Raw genomic sequence first — 24,127 nt, 5'->3', positions numbered from 1 at the left:
AAAATGCATTATCCCAAATATGAAACTGACTGTCTGAAAAATAAGGAAAGTTGAACATTCTGAGTCAAGGCAAATAAATGTTTGAATACATATATTTAGAACTTTATAAACAAAGTGCCCAACCATAGCTAGGAGTGTCACAGAAAATAAGACTTACTTACCCCAGGACACTCATCTACATATAGCAGATAGCCAAACCAGTACTGAAACGAGAATCAGCAGAGGTAATGGTATATATAAGAGTATATCGTCGATCTGAAAAGGGAGGTAAGAGATGAATCTCTACGACCGATAACAGAGAACCTATGAAATAGACCCCTTAGAAGGAGATCACTGCATTCAAATAGGCAATACTCTCCTCACATCCCTCTGACATTCACTGCACGCTGAGAGGAAAACCGGGCTCCAACTTGCTGCGGAGCGCATATCAACGTAGAATCTAGCACAAACTTACTTCACCACCTCCATCGGAGGCAAAGTTTGTAAAACTGAATTGTGGGTGTGGTGAGGGGTGTATTTATAGGCATTTTAAGGTTTGGGAAACTTTGCCCCTCCTGGTAGGAATGTATATCCCATACGTCACTAGCTCATGGACTCTTGCTAATTACATGAAAGAAATCCAATGTGATCCAGTGAAGATTATACCGTCTTGTTTTAGTTCCAGAAGAAGGTTCTCTTCCCACATGCACTTATGAGTAGAAAACCATCTGTCAAAGAGAGACTCTCACATGCTTCCCCTAATAAGTGCGGCAGACATTCTCTATCATTTGGGACTTTTGTTTATCATTTGGGATTTTTTGTATTAATTATACCAATCATAATTGGCTGTGCCCTTTAACCTTATAGGGCCACTTACTTTGTTGTTTTTATTAATTCTATATTTTTAATAGTTCTATATGTATAGGGTACCCTATTTTATGTGATAAGAAATGTAATTCACTATTGTCTTTTTCATTATTGCATTTTCTTTTTTAGTGTAATATCTGTTATTTTGATACTTCAGCCTAGTTGGCGCTCCGTTTTCACTCATCATAGCTAATTTCTTTGAGTTTATAGGGATCTCACTTTGGGAGCGTGTATCTTTTTAATGCTGGCACTGTGTATATGTATTTTTAGGACTGAAGAGACATCTTGCCAGAGCGGAGAGGTTTAGATCATTAGGTCCCCAGGGAGAGAGAGAGAGAGAGAGAGAGAGACCTAGAGTGAGGCATAAAAAGAGTGAGACCTATAGAGAGAACAAGACCTAGAGAGGGAGAGAAGGAGAGACAGAAGCCAAAAGAGAGATCTAAGAATAAAGATACCTAGAGACAGGGATCTAAAGAGAGAGTGAGACCTAAAAAAAGAGACCCAGAGAGAGAGAGAGAGAGAGACAGTAAAGAAATGCTCATAGGCAGACAAATAATGGAATATTTCAGTTAACTTTTAAATAATGTGACAGCTTATCTCTATTTTATCCCACTACTTTCCTGGCTACCATAGAAACATGAAATATAGAAAACAACATGCAGATTGCTGAGCGAACAATTTAGAGCACAGGTGTGAAAGCTTTTACAGATAGATAACAAAAAACATGAATGGTAAGATAAATACAGGTGTCGTGTGGGGTATAATTAAAAGATCAGGTTGAATGTTCTCTGCACAAAAGGGCCAATAGGGAGAAAGGCAGCAGCTACACAATACATTATAAAACATGTGCATCAGCCTTACCTGTTCCTCCTGTTTGGTCCCTTGGGCTGGCATAATGGGCTGGGAGCTGTTTACCTGCATCTGTCTCCTCCTGGCAAAATGACAAACATGTCTAAATGTCTCTATCATTATCCTCTCTAACATTATCCATTCATAACATAATGTAATGCAAATACCTAACCCAAATATCAGATTAACATGTGGGGCACCCTGTGGGGTATTATAAGCATACGGTTCAAAAGGAGCAGGAAATTCAATCTGTTCTTTTCAGTCTATCCCTCTATCTATTTGTCTGTCTGACTGTCTGTCTATCTGTATGTCTGACTGTCTGTCTATCATCTGTTTATATAATATTTGTCTATCTACCCACCTGAAAATACATCATATATTTCTATCTCTCTATCGATCTCTTTATCTATATCTACCTACGTGTCTATCTACCTGTCTATATCTATCTATCATCAATCTAGCTAGCTATCTCTGCCTGTCTATATCTATCGATCTGCTTGCTTATCTCTCTATCAATCTTTCTCTCTATCCTCTATCTTCCACCTAACTATCTGAAAATCAATCTATCATCATTTTGTCTATTATCTATCCATCAATCTGCCTATTTATCTTAAAATTAAGTGTATCATACATTTTTATCTGTCTGTTAGTCTGTCTATATATCTCCCTCCCTGTCGGCCAATCTATCTATTGAATAACTGTTTAAAACAAGTGCAGACACACCAAGATTTTAACAATTGCAAACAGCGGTTACATTCAAATAGTCACGTGCTGTGTTATCTCCCACCACCAGATTTTTTTCCTTCTTATCAAGGCTTTACAAGTCAGATAATAAGTGTGCCACCACAGCTCTTTTTAACAGGATTCATTATCTGATGTGGTTTGGAACTTGCACATTGACATTAAATTATATTACAGATCATCAAAGGTACGAAAAGAATGTCTAGAAGGCGGTGGGTTATTGTGCTTTTAGTACAAATTAAGATTGGGTTCATTTAAATTTGCTACAAAGCAGATATCATTTTCTGTTAATTGGTCACATGCTTCATATGTAAAATAATTGGTCGGCATGAATTAAAATTTAATTTTTGTTCGGCTAAGTAAGATACAATGCTGGATAGAATGCAATCTTCACACCTCATACAGAAGCTCAGCCTATTGTTCTAACTCAGCAGAAAAATCCTCTCTTAAGACATTGAATATAGCTTTAGTTCTGGCTGCTACAATACACTGCAACTGCTTCACCTGCTGTCCCAGAGCTTCCGCACAGAAGCCCTTATGCGCTTTTGTAATTGCTTGATTTTGAAACCACAGAGCCTGTCATATCTTGTGCCAATTACATGCACTTCCATTTAGTGCGTCTAGACCCTGTGCACTGCAATATTCACAGGCTTTTCAGATTTGCCGAACACTTACAACAGAACTACAGAGACTACGAGATAGAAAGATACAAAAGTGTGATGGCAGAAGGGGGCACTGAAAATCACTTGTTATTTTTACAAAGCTCAAATGTAATTCATTTTTCTTAAAGACTAAAGGTTTGATTCACTAAAGGCCAATGTTCCCTAAAAAGAATGAAACAAGTCTTCTGAGAACAGTTAGCAGTAAAGTCCATGATGTCTTCTATCTCTGAGCACATGCAAAAGTAAAATCTTCTTTTACAGACCTCAATTCTAAAGTAACGCTTCACTAGCTACAGTCACTAAATAGCCAGGCAGCAATGTGTGTATGGGGTTGTGTATTTCTAATTTAAAGGGACAGTCAAGTCCAAAAAAACTTGTATGATTTAAATAGGGAATGTAATTTAAAACAACTTTCCAATTTACTTTTATTACCAATTTTGCTTTGTTCTCTTGGTATTCTTAGTTGAAAGCTAATTCTTGGAGGTTCATATGCTAATTTCTTAGACCTTGAAGATTGCCTCTAATCAGAATGCATTTTGACCACTAGAGAGCATTAGTTCATGTGTTTCATATAGATAACATTGAGCACATGCACATGAAGTTACTCTTGAGTGAGCACTGATTGGCTAAAATGTAAGTCTGTCAAAAGAACTGAAATAAGGGGGCAGTCTGCAGAGGCTTAGATACAAGATAATCACAGAGGTAAAAAGTGTATTTCTATAACAGTGTTGGTTATGCAAAACTAGGGAATGGGTAATAAAGGGATTATCTTTCTTTTTTAACAACAAAAATTTTGGTTTTGACTGTCCCTTTAAGATATATATGTTATGTGTTTATACGTTTGCTTTATGTAGCAATAACATAATGTATTACTTACCTGATAAAATAATTCCTTTCATGGTGGTGAGAGTCCATGATCCATTACTCCTGGGAATTACTCGTCTTTACCACTAGGAGGAGGCAAAGATTCCCAAACCTCAAGAACTCTATAAAACCCCTCCCACCTCACATGTACCTCAGTCTAATACCGGTATATAGGCAAGCAAAATGGAGTAGGAAAAAGGATTAAGAACCAAAAAAAGGAGCAGAGAAAAAAAGGTGCTAAGAAAAAGGAAAAAAAACAAATCAGAACACAACAGGGTGGGGTCTCGTGGACTCTCACCACCATGAAATAAATTAATTTATCAGGTAAGCATAAATTATGTTTTCTTTTATATGGGTGGTGAGAGTCCTCTATCCATTCCTCCTGGGAACAAAAACCCAAGCTGTGGAGTCCTTGAGTAATAATAGAAAAGTGTGGGATCTAAGAAACTGACAAACTAAATCCACAACCTTACAAGAGCCCAAAAAAAGGCAATAAAAAGTAAACAGGTAAAAACAAATTAACCTGAAACGCAAGAAAAGGTAAATGGTCTGAAAGAAAGACCAGAAAGCCATCTGGATAGAGAATAACCTGCCTCCAAGACAACCGTATAAATCAAGAGCTTCAACCAAGAAGCCAAAGAAACAGCAGAAAAAACTAAACGACATAGAACCAGCAAAAGGAACAAACTAAAGCTCAGCTTTAACCCCTTAGTGACCGAGGACGTGCAGGGTACGTCCGGAAAAAAAAGGCAGTTAACGCCTGACGACGTACCCTGCACGTCCTCGGCTAAAGTGAGTGCTGGAAGCGATCAAGATCGCTTCCAGACACTATTACAGTACCGCAGAGATGCCTCGATGTCCAGGCATCCCTGCAGTACTGTTCCGGAGTGCCGGGACCGGATTGATCACTCCCCCTTGAGTGATCACTTCCGGTTTTGCTCCACGTGGAGCCCGGCAGTGCAGCAGAGCATCGGAAGCGATCGGACACGCTTCCGATGCTCTGCTAGTGTGCTAAGTGCCTCGGTGGGTCGAGGCACTTAGTATATAAATTAAATAAAAAATGTGTTTAAAAAAAAAACGTAATAAAATAAAAAAAGCCCCTATATAGCCCCCCCCCCCCATGAGGCTTCCAAAATGGCGATGCCCAGTGCATCATGGGGCCTCTGGGGGTGTCCCTAGCCTGCCTCATCATAGGGGCAAGCTAGGGTCACCCAATCTGAGCCTTCCCACAAAAAAAATAAATAAAATAAAATCTCCCATTTGTCTGATCAGGTCAATATTTGTAAATATTGACTCTGATCTGTGTGGATCTCCCTCCCTCTCCTTACTTGTGATTTTGTTGGAGAGAGAGAGAGACCTGTATTTTAGCAGAGAGAGATTTATTTCTTTTATTTGTTAAAAAATTTAAAATCCAAAGGCTCTTTTCAGAGCCATTAACCCCTAGCTTGCCAGTGATCACTATAAATCACTGGCAGTAGCACAGCTGAACTTTTTTTGCTGTCTGTGCATTTTTTTAGGGGTTAATTTTTGTTGCTGTATTTTTTTTAAAAAACCCAAAGGCTCCTTTCAGAGCCATTTAGCTAATTTAATTTAAAGACTATTTAACCCCTAGCTTGCCAGTGATCGCTATACATCACTGGCATTAGCATAGCTGTACTTTTTTGCTGCCTGTGCATTTTTTAGGGGTTAATTTTTGTTGTAATTTTTTAAAAACCCAAACGCTCCTTTCAGAGCCATTTAGCTAATTTAATTTAATTTAAATAGTATTTAACCCCTAGCTTGCCAGTGATCGCTATAAATCACTGGCATTAGCATAGCTGTACTTTTTTGCTGTCTGTGCATTTTTTTAGGGCTTAATTTTTGTTGTTGTAATTTTTTAAAAACCCAAAGGCTCCTTTCAGAGCCATTTAGCTAATTTAATTTAAAGAGTATTTAACCCCTAGCTTGCCAGTGATCGCTATAAATCACTGGCATTAGCATAGCTGTACTTTTTTGCTGTCTGTGCATTTTTTTAGGGGTTAATTTTTGTTGTTGTAATTTTTTAAAAACCCAAAGGCTCCTTTCAGAGCCATTTAGCTAATTTAATTTAATTTTAAGAGTATTTAACCCCTAGCTTGCCAGTGTTCGCTATAAATCACTGGCATTAGCATAGCTGTACTTTTTTTTTAAAAACCCAAAGGCCATTTAGTTAATTCATTTTGGTTTTCTGTGACAGATACAATAATGTCAAAGAAAACATATAGTTCTGATGAGGCATATGCCATCCTTGTGTCAGAGTCAGATGCCTCTATGTCTGACTCAGACCCCAATTTTGACCCTGCCATATGCTCAGATACATCATTAGATGCAGTCTCAACTGATAGTGATGTATCTGTGGCTGCTAGCCCCCCTGCCAGCCCCCCTGCTAGAAGGAGGCGTGTTGCTGCCATTGCCGCTGAAGAGTGGGTAACGCCTCATCTCCAAAGGCCAGATATCCCACCCTTCACAGCAAATGCTGGCATAAATATAGATGTGGCAGGTTTTAGCCCCCAACAGTTTCTGGAGGTGTTTCTGGGTGATGATGCATTGGGGAACATTGTCGCCCAAACTAATTTATATGCCCATCAGTACCGTGCTGCAAAGCCTGAAACATATTTGGCAAAGCAGCAATGGGCCCCCATCAATGTGCCAGAATTTAAAAAATTCTGGGCATTGACTATGCTGATGGGCATCATAAAGAAACCCTCTGTTCGCTCCTACTGGAGCAGTAGCCCCATCTGCTCTACCCCCATTTTCTCCCAGAGTATGTCGAGGCAGAGGTATGAAATGATTCTTCATTTCATGCACTTCAGCGACAACAGCCTGTGCCCCCCTAGGGAGCATCCCCAATTTGACAGGCTGTATAAAATCCGCCCCCTGATTACCCACTTTTCTGCCAGGTTTGCAGAGGCTTATACACCTGGAAGGAATATATGCGTTGATGAATCCCTGATGAAGTATAAGGGAAGTCTGGGATTCAAGCAGTATATTCCTTCCAAGCGCTCCAGGTATGGGGTAAAGGTGTATAAGCTCTGTGAGAGCGAGACTGGGTATACTCAGGCCTTCCGGGTGTATGAGGGAAAGGATAGCCACCTTGAACCTCCAGGTTGCCCAGAACATATGGGAACCACTGGCAAGATTGTCTGGGACCTGATATTACCCCTAATGAACAAAGGGTATCACTTGTACTTAGACAATTTTTATACAAGTGTCCTTTTGTTCAAGCTACTGTATTGCTTTGATACAGTAGCTTGCGGTACTATTAAAAAGAACCGCACAGGTTTCCCAGCACAACTTGTACGCACCCGGCTACAAAGTGGGGAGACCTCAGCTCTGCGCCAAGAGGAGCTGTTGGCACTTAAGTACAGAGACAAGAAGGATGTAGACCTTCTTACCACCATCCACACAGAGAGGACGGTGGCGGTCTCTGTACGTGGCAGAGCTGAGATCATAAGGAAGCCAGTGTGCATCAAGTCTTATAACCGGCATATGGGTGGGGTTGATCTGGCAGATCAGCTGCTGCAGCCCTACCTAATTATGCGGAAGACAAGGGCCTGGTACAAAAAGGTTGCAATTTACCTAATGCAGATTGCAACCCACAACGCTTTTTTGTTGTTCAAAAAAGCAAACCCCGGAATGAAACAGACTTTTTTACAATTTCAGCTCCAGATCATTTCGGGGATTTTGTACCATGATGCACCTGCTCCCCGGGCGGTGATGGGAGAGAGCAGAGTTGGGGCTACTCATTTTATTTTTAAAATCCCCCCTACTGCCGCAAAGCAGAGACCACAAAAAAAATGCAGAGTCTGTACCAAGAGGGGGCAGAGAAGGGACACTGTATATCACTGTCCTGATTGCCCTGGACAGCCTGGACTCTGCATTGGGGACTGCTTCAAGCGGTACCATACAATGGTCAATTTTTAAAAAATAAATACATTTGCTGTTATTTTTTTTTGTTATGTTTACTGTTAAATTTTTTGTTGTTATTTTTTTACTTTTAATGTGCCAGATTTTTACATTTCACTAATATATTTTTTTTTCTAAAATGGGGCTGTTCTTTTTTTTTTTTAGATAAAATTGTGTGTAACCCTGCGCAGGATTTTCTAAAATACCAATATGCCAGTAGGTAATGGAGAACCCCTGTCTCCACAAGTGAAATAGAAAAAATAAAAATAACTACCTTAAAAAAGATAAGAAATTTTAAAACCTCTGGCGCTACAAAAAAAGTTTTTTGTTGCTAAAATTGGAAAATAGAAAAAATGGATGAATGTGATATGACCTACTTGGTTAAAAAACAAAAATTAAAATATCCTTTGGTCTTAGTGACAACTTAAACAACGTATGCTTTATGTGCAAAAAATATGTTTTTATTACATAAAATAAATGGACAAAATAAGAATGAAAATAAAAAATATAAAATATATAGTATAAAAAATATGTATATGCAGATAAAAAAAGAAAAAAAATATATATATAGCTGATCAGCTAGTACAATTAAAAATGAATAAGTGCAGTACCAGAAAATAATAAAAATAAAATAAACACAACAGAAATATACAATAGGATTTGATCCAAAGAGAGTTCATAAGCCTTCAAGGGTTAATATGGATTAGATCCAGATCGGAACGAAATCAGAGACTCCTTCAACAGCTGAGAATGTTGAGTGCCAATTGTAGCTGGAAGGGAGCTGAAATGACAATGAATCCAAATCAAAAGAACAGCAGAGAACCAAAATTGAGGTGTTCAATTTTACTTACACCGTGTTTTGGTCTCTGCAGCAGCGGTCAGACAACAGTGGAAGCGGATGTTTCTTTAATATAAAAGCCGATGTCGAATAACTGCTCCACTCAGGGATTCTCACAGTATCGAAGCCGGTCTAACGTGACGTAGTCATTACAGACCGGCTTCGATACTGTGAGAATCCCTGAGTGGAGCAGTTATTCGACATCGGCTTTTATATTAAAGAAACATCCGCTTCCACTGTTGTCTGACCGCTGCTGCAGAGACCAAAACACGGTGTAAGTAAAATTGAACACCTCAATTTTGGTTCTCTGCTGTTCTTTTGATTTGGATTCATTGTCATTTCAGCTCCCTTCCAGCTACAATTGGCACTCGACATTCTCAGCTGTTGAAGGAGTCTCTGATTTCGTTCCGATCTGGATCTAATCCATATTAACCCTTGAAGGCTTATGAACTCTCTTTGGATCAAATCCTATTGTATATTTCTGTTGTGTTTATTTTATTTTTATTATTTTCTGGTACTGCACTTATTCATTTTTAATTGTACTAGCTGATCAGCTATATATATATTTTTTTTCTTTTTTTATCTGCATATACATATTTTTTATATTATATATTTTATATTTTTTATTTTCATTCTTATTTTGTCCATTTATTTTATGTAATAAAAACATATTTTTTGCACATAAAGCATACGTTGTTTAAGTTGTCACTAAGACCAAAGGATATTTTAATTTTTGTTTTTTAACCAAGTAGGTCATATCACATTCATCCATTTTTTCTATTTTCCAATTTTAGCAACAAAAAACTTTTTTTGTAGCGCCAGAGGTTTTAAAATTTCTTATCTTTTTTAAGGTAGTTATTTTTATTTTTTCTTTTTTTTTTTTACAAAAACCCCTGTCAAACCTATGCATGGGGGACATAGGTGTTCTCAAGGTGCCTTGCAGAAAACAACCTGTAGTATTTTTTTTGCACTAACTTACAACAGTCTCTCCTAAATCATAGTCAAAAAGCAATGTGTGTGTAAAAATGAAAATTGAAAAATTGCCACCATACACTTTCTCCAATTTTTTTGGCTAAAACGGTTGCTTCAAAGGCATCAAAGCACACCATATACAATACCTTGGGGTGTCAATATTTCAAAAATATACACTTTCATGGCAATAAATAAAAGTGGGGTTTACAATAGGCCCCAAACTAAAGATAGGCCTATCAGAAGAAATACTCTCTCTCACTTAACTAAAATCACAAGTCATAAAATTGTAACATAACCTTCCCAAAATCCTGGCAAACCTATGCATGGGGGGCATAGGTGTACTCAGGGTGCCTAGCAGAAAACAACCTGAAGTATTTTTTTGCACTAACTTACAACAGTCTCTCCTAAATCATAGTCAAAAAGAAATGTGTGTGTAAAAATGAAAATTGAAAAAATGCCACCATACACTTTCTCCAATTCTTTTGGCTAAAACAGTTACTTCAAATGCATCAAAGCACACCATATACAATACCTTGGGGTGTCAACATTTCAAAAATATGCACATTCATGGAAACAAATAAATTAGGGTATGTTAAAATACCCCCAAAAAGACAATAGGCAAAGAAAATATGTTAAATGTGAAAAAAAAATCACAAACGCATGTTGGACATTTGGCATTACACCCCCCTGAACAAGCCAAGAAACTTATGCATAGGTGGTATCACTGTACTCAGGAGATGTTGGTGAACACATATTGAGGTTTTTTTTGGCAGTAACACATAACAGGAGCTGAGAATTCATGTCTAAATTACAATGTGTGTGAAAAATAACACACAAAAAATGACTGCCCAATAGTTTGACAAAGACTGGTGGTTCAATTAGTGCATGGAAAGTGTTAAAATACCAGCATTTGAAATACCCTAGGGTGTCTACTTTTCAAAAATATATGGTTTGATGGGGGTAAATTACATTGGCCAGCTTCAGAAATGTCCTACATAGGACATGGGTGCATGGGATGTGAAAATTCCAAGTTGAAAAACTGGAATGTGCCCCATAAAATTAAGGCCTTTTAGCCCCCAGAGAACCCAACACACCTATACATGGTTGGTATCACTGTGCTCAGGAGATGTTGTTGAATACATATTGAGGTGTTTTCTGGCAGTAACACATAACAGGGACTGAGAATATATGCCTAAAGTACAATGTGTGTGAAAAATAACACAAAAAAAATGACTACCCAAAAGTTTGACAAAGACTAGTGGTTGAAATAGTGCATGGAAAGTGTTAAAACATAATTTATGCTTACCTGATAAATTCCTTTCTCCTGTAGTGTAGTCAGTCCACGGGTCATCATTACTTCTGGGATATTAACTCCTCCCCAACAGGAAGTGCAAGAGGATCACCCAAGCAGAACTGCTATATAGCTCCTCCCCTCTACGTCACACCCAGTCATTCGACCGAGAACCAAACGAGAAAGGAGAAACTATAGGGTGCAGTGGTGACTGGAGTATAATTTAAAAATTTAGACCTGCCATAAAAAACAGGGCGGGCCGTGGATTTATCAGGTAAGCATAAATTATGTTTTCTCCTGTTAAGTGTAGTCAGTCCACGGGTCATCATTACTTCTGGGATACCAATACCAAAGCTAAAGTACACGGATGACGGGAGGGACAGGCAGGATCTTTATACGGAAGGGACCACTGCCTGAAGAACCTTTCTCCCAAAAACCAGCCTCCGAAGAAGCAAAAGTGTCAAATTTGTAAAATTTGGAAAAAGTATGAAGAGAAGACCAAGTTGCAGCCTTGCAAATCTGTTCAACAGATGCCTCATTCTTAAAGGCCCAAGTGGAAGCCACAGCTCTAGTAGAATGAGCTGTAATTTTTTCAGGAGGCTGCTGTCCAGCAGTCTCATAGGCTAAACGTATTATGCTACGAAGCCAAAAAGAGAGAGAGGTAGCAGAAGCTTTTTGACCTCTCCTCTGTCCAGAATAAACGACAAACAGGGAAGAAGTTTGGCGAAAATCTTTAGTTGCCTGTAAATAAAATTTCAGGGCACGAACTACATCCAGATTGTGTAGAAGTCGTTCCTTCTTTGAAGAAGGGTTAAGACACAATGATGGGACAACAATCTCCTGATTGATATTCCTATTAGTGACTACCTTAGGTAAGAACCCAGGTTTAGTACGCAGAACTACCTTGTCTGAATGAAAAATCAGATAAGGAGAATCACAATGTAAGGCCGATAACTCAGAGACTCTTCGAGCCGAGGAAATAGCCATTAAGACGACTTAGGAAATCCGCCTCCCAGTTCTCCACTCCAGGAATGTGGATCGCTGACAGGTGGCAAGAGTGAGACTCTGCCCAGCGAATTATCTTTGATACTTCCATCATCGCTAGGGAGCTTCTTGTCCCTCCTTGATGGTTGATGTAAGCTACAGTCGTGATGTTGTTCGACTGAAACCTGATGAACCCCCGAGTTGTTAACTGAGGCCAAGCCAGAAGGGCATTGAGAACTGCTCTCAATTCCAGAATGTTTATTGGAAGGAGACTCTCCTCCTGAGTCCATGATCCCTGAGCCTTCAGGGAATTCCAGACAGCGCCCCAACCTAGTAGGCTGGCGTCTGTTGTTACAATTGTCCAGTCTGGTCTGCTGAATGGCATCCCCCTGGACAGATGTGGCCGAGAAAGCCACCATAGAAGAGAATTTCTGGTCTCTTGACCCAGATTCAGAGTAGGGGACAAATCTGAGTAATCCCCATTCCACTGACTTAGCATGCACAATTGCAGCGGTCTGAGATGTAGGCGTGCAAAGGGTACTATGTCCATTGCCGCTACCATTAAGCCGATTACCTCCATGCATTGAGCCACTGACGGGTGTTGAATGGAATGAAGGACACGGCAAGCATTTTGAAGCTTTGTTAACCTGTCTTCTGTCAGGTAGATCTTCATTTCTACAGAATCTATAAGAGTCCCCAAGAAGGGAACTCTTGTGAGTGGAAAGAGAGAACTTTTCTCTTCGTTCACCTTCCATCCATGCGACCTTAGAAATGCCAGTACTAACTCTGTATGAGACTTGGCAGTTTGAAAGCTTGACGCTTGTATCAGAATGTCGTCTAGGTACGGAGCCACCGAAATTCCTCGCGGTCTTAGTACCGCCAGAAGAGCGCCCAGAACCTTTGTGAAGATTCTTGGAGCCGTAGCCAATCCGAATGGAAGAGCTACAAACTGGTAATGCCTGTCTAGGAAGGCAAACCTTAGATACCGGTAATGATCTTTGTGAATCGGTATGTGAAGGTAAGCGTCCTTTAAATCCACTGTGGTCATGTACTGACCCTTTTGGATCATGGGTAAGATTGTCCGAATAGTTTCCATTTTGAACGATGGAACTCTTAGGAATTTGTTTAAGATCTTTAAATCCAAGATTGGTCTGAAGGTTCCTTCTTTCTTGGGAACCACAAACAGATTTGAGTAAAACCCCTGTCCGTGCTCCGACCGCGGAACCGGGTGGATCACTCCCATTAGCAAAAGATCTTGTACACAGCGTAGAAACGCCTCTTTCTTTATTTGGTTTGTTGACAACCTTGAAAGATGAAATCTCCCTTTTGGGGGAGAGATTTTGAAGTCCAGAAGATATCCCTGAGATATGATCTCTAACGCCCAGGGATCCTGGACATCTCTTGCCCAAGCCTGGGCAAAGAGAGAAAGTCTGCCCCCCACTAGATCCGTTCCCGGATCGGGGGCCCTCAATTCATGCTGTCTTAGGGGCAGCAGCAGGTTTTCTGGCCTGCTTGCCCTTGTTCCAGGACTGGTTAGGTTTCCAGCCTTGTCTGTAGCGAGCAACAGCTCCTTCCTGTTTTGGTGCAGAGGAAGTTGATGCTGCTCCTGCCTTGAAGTTACGAAAGGCACGAAAATTAGACTGTCTAGCCCTAGGTTTGGCTCTGTCTTGAGGTAGGGCATGGCCTTTACCTCCTGTAATGTCAGCGATAATTTCTTTCAAACCGGGCCCGAATAAGGTCTGCCCTTTGAAAGGTATGTTAAGTAATTTAGATTTAGAAGTAACATCAGCTGACCAGGATTTTAGCCACAGTGCTCTACGTGCCTGAATGGCGAATCCGGAATTCTTAGCCGTAAGTTTAGTTAAATGTACTACGGCATCTGAAATAAATGAATTAGCTAGCTTAAGGGTTTTAAGCTTATTTGAAATCTCATCTATAGTTATTGAGTCAAGAGTCTCTTCCAGAGACTCGGACCAAAATGCGGCCGCAGCCGTGACAGACGCAATACATGCAAGGGGTTGCAATATAAAACCTTGTTGAACAAACATTTTCTTAAGGTAACCCTCTAATTTTTTATCCATTGGATCTGAAAAGGCACAGCTATCCTCCACCGGGATAGTGGTAAGCTTAGCCAGAGTAGAAACCGCTCCCTCCACCTTAGGGACCATCTGCCATAAGTCCCGTGTGGTGGCGTCTATTGGAAACATTTTTCTAAATACAGGAGGGGGGGAAAAGGGTACACCGGGCCTATCCCACTCCTTAGTAATTATCTCTGTAAGCCTCTTAGGTATAGGAAATACGTCAGTACTCGCTGGTACTGCATAGTATCTATCCAGCCTACATAATTTCTCTGGGATTGCAACAGTGTTACAATCATTCAGAGCCGCTAATACCTCCCCTAGCAGTACACGGAGGTTTTCTAGTTTAAACTTAAAATTTGAAATGTCTGAATCCACTCTATTTGGATCAGATCCGTCACCTGCAGATTGAAGCTCTCCGTCCTCATGTTCTGCAAATTGTGACGCAGTATCTGACATGGCCCTATTATTATCAGCGCACTCTGTTCTCACCCCAGAGTGATCTCGCTTACCTCTAAGTTCTGGTAATTTAGACAAAACTTCAGTCATAACATTAGCCATGTCCTGTAGTGTGATTTGTAATGGCCGCCCTGAAGTACTCGGCGTTACAATATCACGCACCTCCCGAGCGGGAGATGCAGGTACTGACACGTGAGGCAAGTTAGTCGGCATAACTTCCCCCTCGTTGTTTGGTGAATGATGTTCAATTTGTACAAATTGACTTTTATTTAAAGTAGCATCAATGCAATTAGTACATAAATTTCTATTGGGCTCCACCTTGGCTTTTGCACATATAGCACAGAGATATTCCTCTGAGTCAGACATGTTTAACAAACTAGCAATTAAACTAGCAAGCTTGGAAATACTTTTCAACTTAATTTACAAGTAATATGAAAAACTCACTGTGCCTTTAAGAAGCACAGAAAAAACTATGACAGTTGAATAACAATGAACCGGAGAAATTATAAAAACCAAATTTTTCCCGGTAAAAGCATAAATTTAGTAAAGGATTGCCCCCATTAGCAATGGATAACTAACCCTTAATAGCAGAAAAAAATGTACAAAATATAAACGTTTTTTATCACAGTCAAAGCACAATCTAACAGGTCTGCTGTGAGTGATTACCTCCCTCAAAATAATTTTTGAAAACCCTTGAACTCTGTAGAGACGATCCGGATCATGCAGGGAGAGAAACAGACTTGTGACTGAATTTTTGATGCGTAGCAAAAGCGCCAAAATAGGCCCCTCCCCCTCACACAGAGCAGTGAGGGAAGTTCAGTAAACTGTCTTAAATTAAAATAAACGACAGCCAAGTGGAAAAACAGTGCCCAAAACAATTTTTCACCCAGTACCTCAGATAATTAAACGATTTAACATGCTAGCAAAACGTTTAAAATCAAATAATATGAAATGTCATTAAACAGCCTGCTGCTAGACGTTCCCACTGCAAGTTAGGCTAAAAGTTATATGCATATAGTATTATCCCAGTGAAGTGCCATTCCCCAGAATACTGAAGTGTAAACATATATACATAACAGCCTGATACCAGTTGCTACTACTGCATTTAAGGCTGAACTTACATTATATCGGTATTGGCAGTATTTTCTCAGTCAATTCCATTCCTCAGAAAATAATATACTGCAACATACCTCTTTGCAGGTGAACCTGCCCGCTGTCCCCTGATCTGAAGTTTACCTCACTCCTCAGAATGGCCGAGAACAGCAAAATGAATCTTAGCTACGCCGGATAAAATCATCCAAAAACTCAGGCAGATTCTTCTTCAAATTCTACCTGAGAAGGAACAACACACTCCGGTGCTGTTTTAAAATAACAAACTTTTGATTGAAGATATAAAAACTAAGTATAATCACCACAGTCCTCTCACACATCCTATCTATTAGTTGGGTGCAAGAGAATGACTGGGTGTGACGTAGAGGGGAGGAGCTATATAGCAGTTCTGCTTGGGTGATCCTCTTGCACTTCCTGTTGGGGAGGAGTTAATATCCCAGAAGTAATGATGACCCGTGGACTGACTACACTTAACAGGAGAAAATACCAGCATTTGAAATACCCTAGGGTGTCTACTTTTCAAAAATATATGGTTTGATGGGGGTAAATTACATTGGCCAGCTTCAGAAATGTCCTACATAGGACATGGGTGCATGGGATGTGAAAATTCCAAGTTGAAAAACTGGAATGTGCCCCATAAAATTAAGGCCTTTTAGCCCACAGAGAACCCAACACACCTATACATGGGTGGTATCACTGTGCTCAGGAGATGTTGTTGAATACATATTGAGGTGTTCTCTGGCAGTAACACATAACAGGGACTGAGAATATATGCCTAAAGTACAATGTGTGTGAAAAATAATGCAAAAAAATGACTACCTAAAAGTTTGACAAAGACTAGTGGTTTAATTAGTGCATGGAAAGTGTTAAAATACCAGCATTTGAAATACCCTAGGGTGTCTACTTTTCAAAAATATATGGTTAAATACCAAGCATTAATACCTAGGGTGTCTACTTTTCAAAAATATATGGTTTGATGGGGGTAAATTACATTGGCCAGCTTCAGAAATGTCCTACATAGGACATGGGTGCATGGGATGTAAAAATTCCAAGTTGAAAAACTGGAATGCGCCCCATAAAATTAAGGCCTTTTAGCCCCCAGAGCACCCAACACACCTATACATGGGTGGTATCACGGTGCTCAGGAGATGTTGTTGAATACATATTGAGGTGTTTTCTGGCAGTAACACATAACAGGGACTGAGAATATATGCCTAAAGTACAATGTGTGTGAAAAATAACACACAAAAAATGACTACCCAAAAGTTTGACAAAGACTAGTGGTTGAAATAGTGCCTGGAAAGTGTTAAAATAACAGCATTTTAAATACCCTAGGGTGTCTACTTTTCAAAAATATATGGTTTGATGAGGGTAATTTACATTGCCCGGCTTCAAAAATGTCCCAAATAGGACATGGGTGCATGATGACAGATGTCAAATAAGGCCTTTTAGCCACCAGAGAACCCAACACACCTATACATGGGTGGTATCACTGTACTTCCATACACTGAGCTACTGATGGGCTTGGAATGGAGTGAAGGGCACGGCAAGCATTGAGAATCTTTGATAACCTGGACTCCGTCAGGTAAATCTTCATCTCTACAGAATCTATAAGAGTCCCTAGAAAAGGAACCCTTGTGAGCGGTAACAGAGAACTCTTTTCCACGTTCACTTTCCACCCATGCGACCTCAGAAATGCTAGAACTATCTCTGTATGAGACTTTGCATTTTGAAAACTTGACGCTTGAATCAGAATGTCGTCTAGGTACGGAGCCACCGCAATGCCTCGTGGTCTTAGTACCGCCAGAAGTGAGCCCAGAACCTTTGTAAAAATTCTCAGGGCCGTAGCTAACCCGAAGGGAACAGCTACAAACTGGTAATGCCTGTCCAGAAAGGCAAATCTTAGGTACCGATAATGATCTTTGTGAATCGGTATGTGAAGGTAGGCATCCTTTAAGTCCACTGTGGTCATATATTGACCCTCTTGGATCATGGGCAAGATGGTCCGAATGGTTTCCATCTTTAACGATGGAACCCTTAGGAATTTGTTTAAGATTTTTAAGTCTAAGATTGGTCTGAAGGTTCCCTCTTTTTTGGGAAACACAACTAGATTTGAGTAAAACCCTTGTCCTCGTTCCGTTCGCGGAACTGGGTGGATCACTCCCATAACTAAGAGGTCTTGTACACATTGTAGAAATGCCTCTTTCTTTACTAGGTTTGTTGATAACCTTGACAGATTAAACCTCCCTTGTGGAGGAGAAGTTTTGAAATCCAGAAGGTATCCCTGAGATATAATCTCCAACGTCCAGGGATCCTGTACATCTCTTGCCCAGGCCTGGGCGAAGAGAGAAAGTCTGCCCCCCACTAGATCCGTCTCCGGAGAGGGGGCCCTGTCTTCATGCTGTCTTAGGGGCGGAAGTAGGCTTTCTGGCCTGCTTGCCCTTGTTCCATGACTGGTTGCCTTTCCAACCCTGTCTGTAACGAGCAGTAGTTCCTTCCTGTTTTGGAGCGGAGGAAGTTGATGCTGCTCCTGCCTTGAAGTTACGAAAGGCACGAAAATTAGACTGTTTGGCCTTTGATTTGGCCCTGTCCTTACCTCCCATAATGTCAGCAATAATTTCCTTCAAGCCAGGCCCGAATAAGGTCTGCCCTTTGAAAGGAATGTTAAGTAGTTTAGACTTAGAAGTTACATCTGCTGACCAGGATTTAAGCCATAGCGCCCTGCGCGCCTGTATGGCGAATCCGGAATTTTTAGCCGTAAGTTTGGTTAAATGCACCACGGCATCTGAAACAAACGCATTAGCCAGTTTAAGTGTTCTAACTTTGCTCAAAGTCTCATCAAATGGTGCTGTGCGAATCGCCTCTTCCAGAGACTCAAACCAGAATGCCGCTGCAGCCGTGACAGGCGCAATGCATGCAAGAGGCTGTAAGATAAAACCTTGTTGAACAAACATTTTCTTAAGGTAACCCTCTAATTTTTTATCCATTGGATCTGAGAAAGCACAGCTATCCTCCACCGGGATAGTGGTACGCTTGGCTAAAGTAGAAACTGCTCCCTCCACCTTAGGGACCGTCTGCCATAAGTCTCGTGTGGTGGCGTCTATAGGGAACATTTTTCTAAATATCGGAGGAGGGGAAAAGGGCACACCGGGTCTATCCCACTCCTTACTAATAATTTCTGTAAGCCTTTTTGGTATAGGAAAAACGTCAGTACACACCGGTACCGCATAATATCTATCCAACCTACATAATTTCTCTGGGATTGCCACCGTGTCGCAATCATTCAGAGCCGCTAACACCTCCCCTAGTAACACGCGGAGGTTCTCAAGCTTAAATTTAAAATTTGAAATTTCTGAATCCGGTCTCCCCGGATCAGAACCGTCACCGACAGAATGAAGCTCACCGTCCTCATGTTCTGCAAATTGTGACGCAGTATCAGACATGGCTCTCGTGTCATCAGCGCGCTCTGTCCTTAACCCAGAGCTGTCGCGCTTGCCTCTTAATTCGGGCATATTGTATAATACTTCTTTCATAACATTAGCCATATCATGTAAAGTGATTTGTAAGGGCCTTGATGTACTTGGCGCCTCAATCTTACGCACCTCCCGAGCGGGAGAAGCAGGTACTGACACGTGAGGAGAGTTAGACGGCATAACTTCCCCCTCGTTGTCTGGTGATAATTTCTTTATCGGTACAGATTGACCTTTATTCAAAGTAATATCAATACAATTGGTACACATATTTCTATTGGGCTCCACATCGGCTTTTGAACATAATGAACAAGCAGATTCCTCTGTTTCAGACATGTTTAAACAGACTAGCAATGAAGCTAGCAAGCTTGGAAATCACTTTCAATAAGTTTACAAGCAATATAAAAAACGCTGCAGCGCTTTTAAAATACAGTTGAATAACAAGGAAAACCAATTCAGTTATAGTCAACAATTCTTAACGAGAAAAGTATTAATTAGCAGAGGATTGCACCCATTAGCAAAAGGATGATTAACCCCTCAATACCCAAAAACGGATATCAAATTAAGATTTAACACTTTTATCACAGTCAAACACACTGTCACAGATCTGCTGTGACTGATTACCTCCCTCAAAAACGAATTTTGAAGACCCCTGAGCTCTCTAGAGACGTCCTGGATCAAGGAGGAAGAAACAGGAAGACTGTGCTAGAATTTTAACTGCGCAACAAGGAGCTAAAACAAGGTCCCTCCCACTCATATTACAACAGTGGGAGACCTGATATAACGGTTTCTATGCAGAAAATACATTAGCCATGTGGAAAAAAATCATGCCCAAAAAGATTTTTCAACAAAGTACCTCACAAAACGAATAACATGCCAGTAAACGTTTTAAAAACAACATTTTGAATGTCATGCAAAGTTATCACTAAGCCTGCTACCAGTCGCTTCCACTGCAGATAAGGCTTAAACATGATTTCAGTATTAACAGTATTTTCTCAGTCAAATTCTAGTCCCTAGAAAATAACTCAACTGCGCATACATTTATCAGCCTGATACCAGTCGCTACTACTGCATTTAAGGCTGTACTTACATCATATGGATAACAGCAGTATTTTCTTAGTCAATTCCATTTCCAGAAAATAATGTACTGCACATACCTCATTTGCGGGGGACCCCGCATGCTATTCCCCTCTTTCTGAAGTTACCCTACTCCTCAGAATGTCGAGAACAGCCAGCGGATCTTAGTTACGTCTGCTAAGATCATGGAAAAACGCAGGCAGATTCTTCTCCAAATACTGCCTGAGATACAAAAAACGGCACACTCCGGTGTCATTTTAAAATAACAAACTTTTGATTGAAGAATAATTAAGTAAAAACTCCAACTCCTCTCGCGACCTCCTTCTTTGTTGAGAGTTGCAAGAGAATGACTGGGTATGACATGTGAGGGAAGGAGCTATATAGCAGCTCTGCTTGGGTGATCCTCTTGCAACTTCCTGTTGGGAAGGAGAATATATCCCATAAGTAATGGATGACCCGTGGACTGAACACACTTAACAAGAGAAAATAACACACCAAAATGACTACCCAAAAGTTTGACAAAGACTGGTGGTTGAATTAGTGCATGCAAAGTGTTAAAATACCAGCATTTGAAATATCCTAGGGTGTCTACTTTTTAAAAATATATGGTTTGATGGGGGTAATTTGCATTGTCCGGCTTCAGAAATGTCCCAAATAGGACATGGGTGCATGATGACAGATGTGAAAATTCCAAGTTAAAAAACTGGAATGCGCCCCCTAAAAATAAGGCCTTTTAGCCCCCAGAGAACCCAACAGACCTATACATGGGTGGTATCACTGTACTCAGGAGATGCTGCTGAAGACATATTTGGGTGTTATTTGGCAGTAACCCTTAACGTTCTCAGTAAATGTATTCTTGAATTGCTATTTTGTCAAAAAATCACCACTTTTTTTTTTTCTTCAAACTTTGGCATAGATTGGTGGTAAAATAGTTGCATGGAAAGAGTCAAAATACCCCATGTTTAATACCTTAGGTTGTGTTCTTTTAAAATATATATATATGTGAAGAGTTAATCAGGGATTCCTGACAGATATCAGTGTTCCAATGTAACTATCACTAATTAAAAAAAAAAAATTTTGGAAATAGCAAAGTGCTACTTGTACTTATTGCCCTATAACTTGCAAAAAAAGCAAAGAACATGTAAACATTGAGTATTTCTAAACTCAGGACAAAATTTAGAAACTATTTAGCATGGGAGTTTTTTGGTAGTTGTTGAAGTGTAGGAGATTTTGAGGGTCAAAGTTAGAAAAAGTGTGTTTTTTTCAATTTTTTCCTCATATTTTATAATTTTTTTTATAGTAAATTATAAGATATGATGAAAATAATGGTATCTTTAGAAAGTCCATTTAATGGCGAGAAAAACGGTATATAATATGTGTGGGTACAGTAAATGAATAAGAGGAAAATTACAGCTAAACACAAACACCGCAGAAATGTAAAAATAGCCTTGGTCCCAAACGGACAGAAAATGGAAAAGTGCTGCGGTCATTAAGGGGTTAACAGAATACAGAATAAATAGGCAACTTAGAATAATTCAATGGAACTAAGACATTAAGAAGGAACAACAAAGTACCAAATAAAATAGATAGAAAACATCACCTTATCCTAAATAAGATAAGGAGAAAAGAAATAAAGAAAATGCATTTTCTCAGAAGAAATAGCTAAATGAAACAAAAACTTCCAGAAGGAGGTTAAAGTGCCAGAAAACAATTTGGGCAAGTCAGACGGGAAATGAGTTGACAAAACACTGCATGCGTTATCGCATTTGGGGTTGCGCAGCTATTTCAAGTTTGAAAATAACTTATTTTGCACGCCTGTTAAGCCGCGTAATCAAAATAGTCAAATCACATGCGCGTTCACGTATACCCCATAGAAGTTAATGGAGAAGACAAAAAGAAAAAAAAAGACACAAAAATAGTAATATGTTGCGCAAAGCCCTTAACGTATTCTCCTTGAAAAGAGTACATGAAAATGCGATTATTTAATATTGAGAAAATGTTTTCGTAACAGAACTTGTTCTATATATTTATAAATAAATTTTTCTCTATGTGATGATTTTTGGACTGATATAACCATTTGTAGCGAGATAAGTATATGAATATATATATGTCTAGATATCTCAAAATCTATATGTGAATATCTCTTTGAAAATCCTTCTGAGATAGTGTTTGATGTGCATAAGATTGTAATGTAAAATATTGTAATTATCTCTATAGTTAAACATATCTCTATACATATAAATTTATGTTTCTCTATATATGTCAATGTAAAATCCCAGCATCTGCTTTTTTTCTAACACCTGAGATCTATCTTTGAGCCCGTATAACTTTTGTGTGCAGTATTTTGTTTTTTCAAATAATTTTTAGACAGTGTTAATATGAGTGTAACTGTACTTTGTAATGTATTTTTTAAGTGTTTTGTGAAACTTTTATGTTGCGCAGAACTGTTAACTAGAGCTGCGCAATGGAAATTGATTGAGAAAAGACCATATCGTGTGCAGAAAACTCATAGTATAAAAGGGTCAACTGAGGTTAAATAGTGCGTGAAACAAGTGTAAAAAAGCTTATAAGTATTTTAATAAAATTTCCAAAAATCAGCAAAATGACTTATACTGTAGTGTTGCCAAGTGTAGCCTGCTCCACCCCCTTATCAGTGTCCTACTCAAAACCTTGTGGTATCATATAACAAAGTGTGCACAGGAGGATACTTACCTATGCAGGTAAAGGGGGGTTGAGGAGAGACAGCAGGTACTGCTATTGTTTATTGCCAAGTGGTTTGCTCGTTTCGATTGGGATAATGCCACATCCTTTGTGAAAGCTTCAGCATTATACTGTGCCCTGCTTTAGTCAGGTGTCATGTGACTCTGCCCCCTACCGTGCACATGCACAAGTGCATTCTGCAAAAGCTATGTCCTGGATAGCACCTTCCACATATGGAAAAGTCCAGGAGGGAGCTTGCTGCAAACAAAACTATGCCTGAATTAAAGGGGTTAAAACAGAAACTGTTTTGCAGGTAAGCTTTGGCTGCATTATATATTTAGAAACTTATGTTAGTTCATACTGTTTTATGCCCCTTTAATATCCACCTGATGCATAGGCTCAAAAGAAGAAACCTGAAAAAAACCTCAAGACCAATACAAAGGTTCCAAGGAGGAAAACATTTGGAAGATAACAGACTTAGTTCTAAGCCAAGCTAGGACTGAACCAAAAATGACAGAAAGATTAACAATCTATTTATGGTGAAAAACAACAACAAAAACAGAAAACTGACCTTTTAAAGAACAGGCGGATAAATTCTTATCCAAACTAACCTGAGAATATAGGCAGAAAAACTAAATAAAGAAAACTAAGAAATCAAGGCCTTTCAGACCTTTAAATAACAGACTAACAAGCCTGAAAAGGAAACTCAGAAACTGAATGAATAGTTCAAAGACAATGAGTATATCTGATTCTATTTACAAACCATCAAATAGATAGAAAAAAACAGAGGTAGAAAAATATTGGCTAACCAATATAATTACTAAACTAGCAGAGCATCTACACAGTTCAAAGATCCCTGGACCTACACAGTACCTGGGAAAAATGAGATTGAACCAGGAAGCTATCAGAAATATATCTGAGCGAACCAAAAGAACTACAGTCTGATAGAACCACTCTTCCAGGCGGAAAAAAAACTAAAGACTGAGAAAAAACTACCCAGAAAATAATTAAAACACTATCCTCATAAGCAGGGAACTGCAAAGTCCCGAGAGAATAAGTAAGGTTGCAGCTGCAACAGCTCACGATACACACAGCTGAGATCCGTCCCGGGCAAATGACGTCATCCGCAATAGCAGCAGCAAAGTCCTCAAGCAGTTGGACCCTCAATCCTGGCAAGGTGCAGAGCTCTGGGGTGCGGGAACGATCCGCCCAAAGTAGTATCCAAAAATAGAAGAGCCGCACACAGTATAAATGCCAAACTT

The 24,127-nt window shown here is 39.6% G+C and overlaps 1 protein-coding gene across 2 annotated transcripts in view; it reads right to left on the bottom strand.

Annotated features, from left to right (window-relative positions):
• Window positions 1-24,127, bottom strand: part of SEC16B (SEC16 homolog B, endoplasmic reticulum export factor) — a 602,132-nt gene that overhangs the window by 258,733 nt on the left and 319,272 nt on the right. For both annotated transcript variants that reach the window (XM_053693298.1, XM_053693299.1), the window contains one exon: window positions 1,708-1,777. In XM_053693298.1, coding sequence (XP_053549273.1) covers window positions 1,708-1,777 — 70 coding nt within the window. The remainder of the gene's footprint in view (window positions 1-1,707; window positions 1,778-24,127) is intronic.

Source organism: Bombina bombina, chromosome 10 (genome assembly GCF_027579735.1).
Source record: "Bombina bombina isolate aBomBom1 chromosome 10, aBomBom1.pri, whole genome shotgun sequence".
In the NCBI taxonomy this organism is placed as follows: Eukaryota; Metazoa; Chordata; class Amphibia; order Anura; family Bombinatoridae; genus Bombina; species Bombina bombina.
The sequence above is the reverse complement of the archived record's forward strand: the minus strand, read 5'-3'. Positions and strand labels throughout refer to the sequence as shown.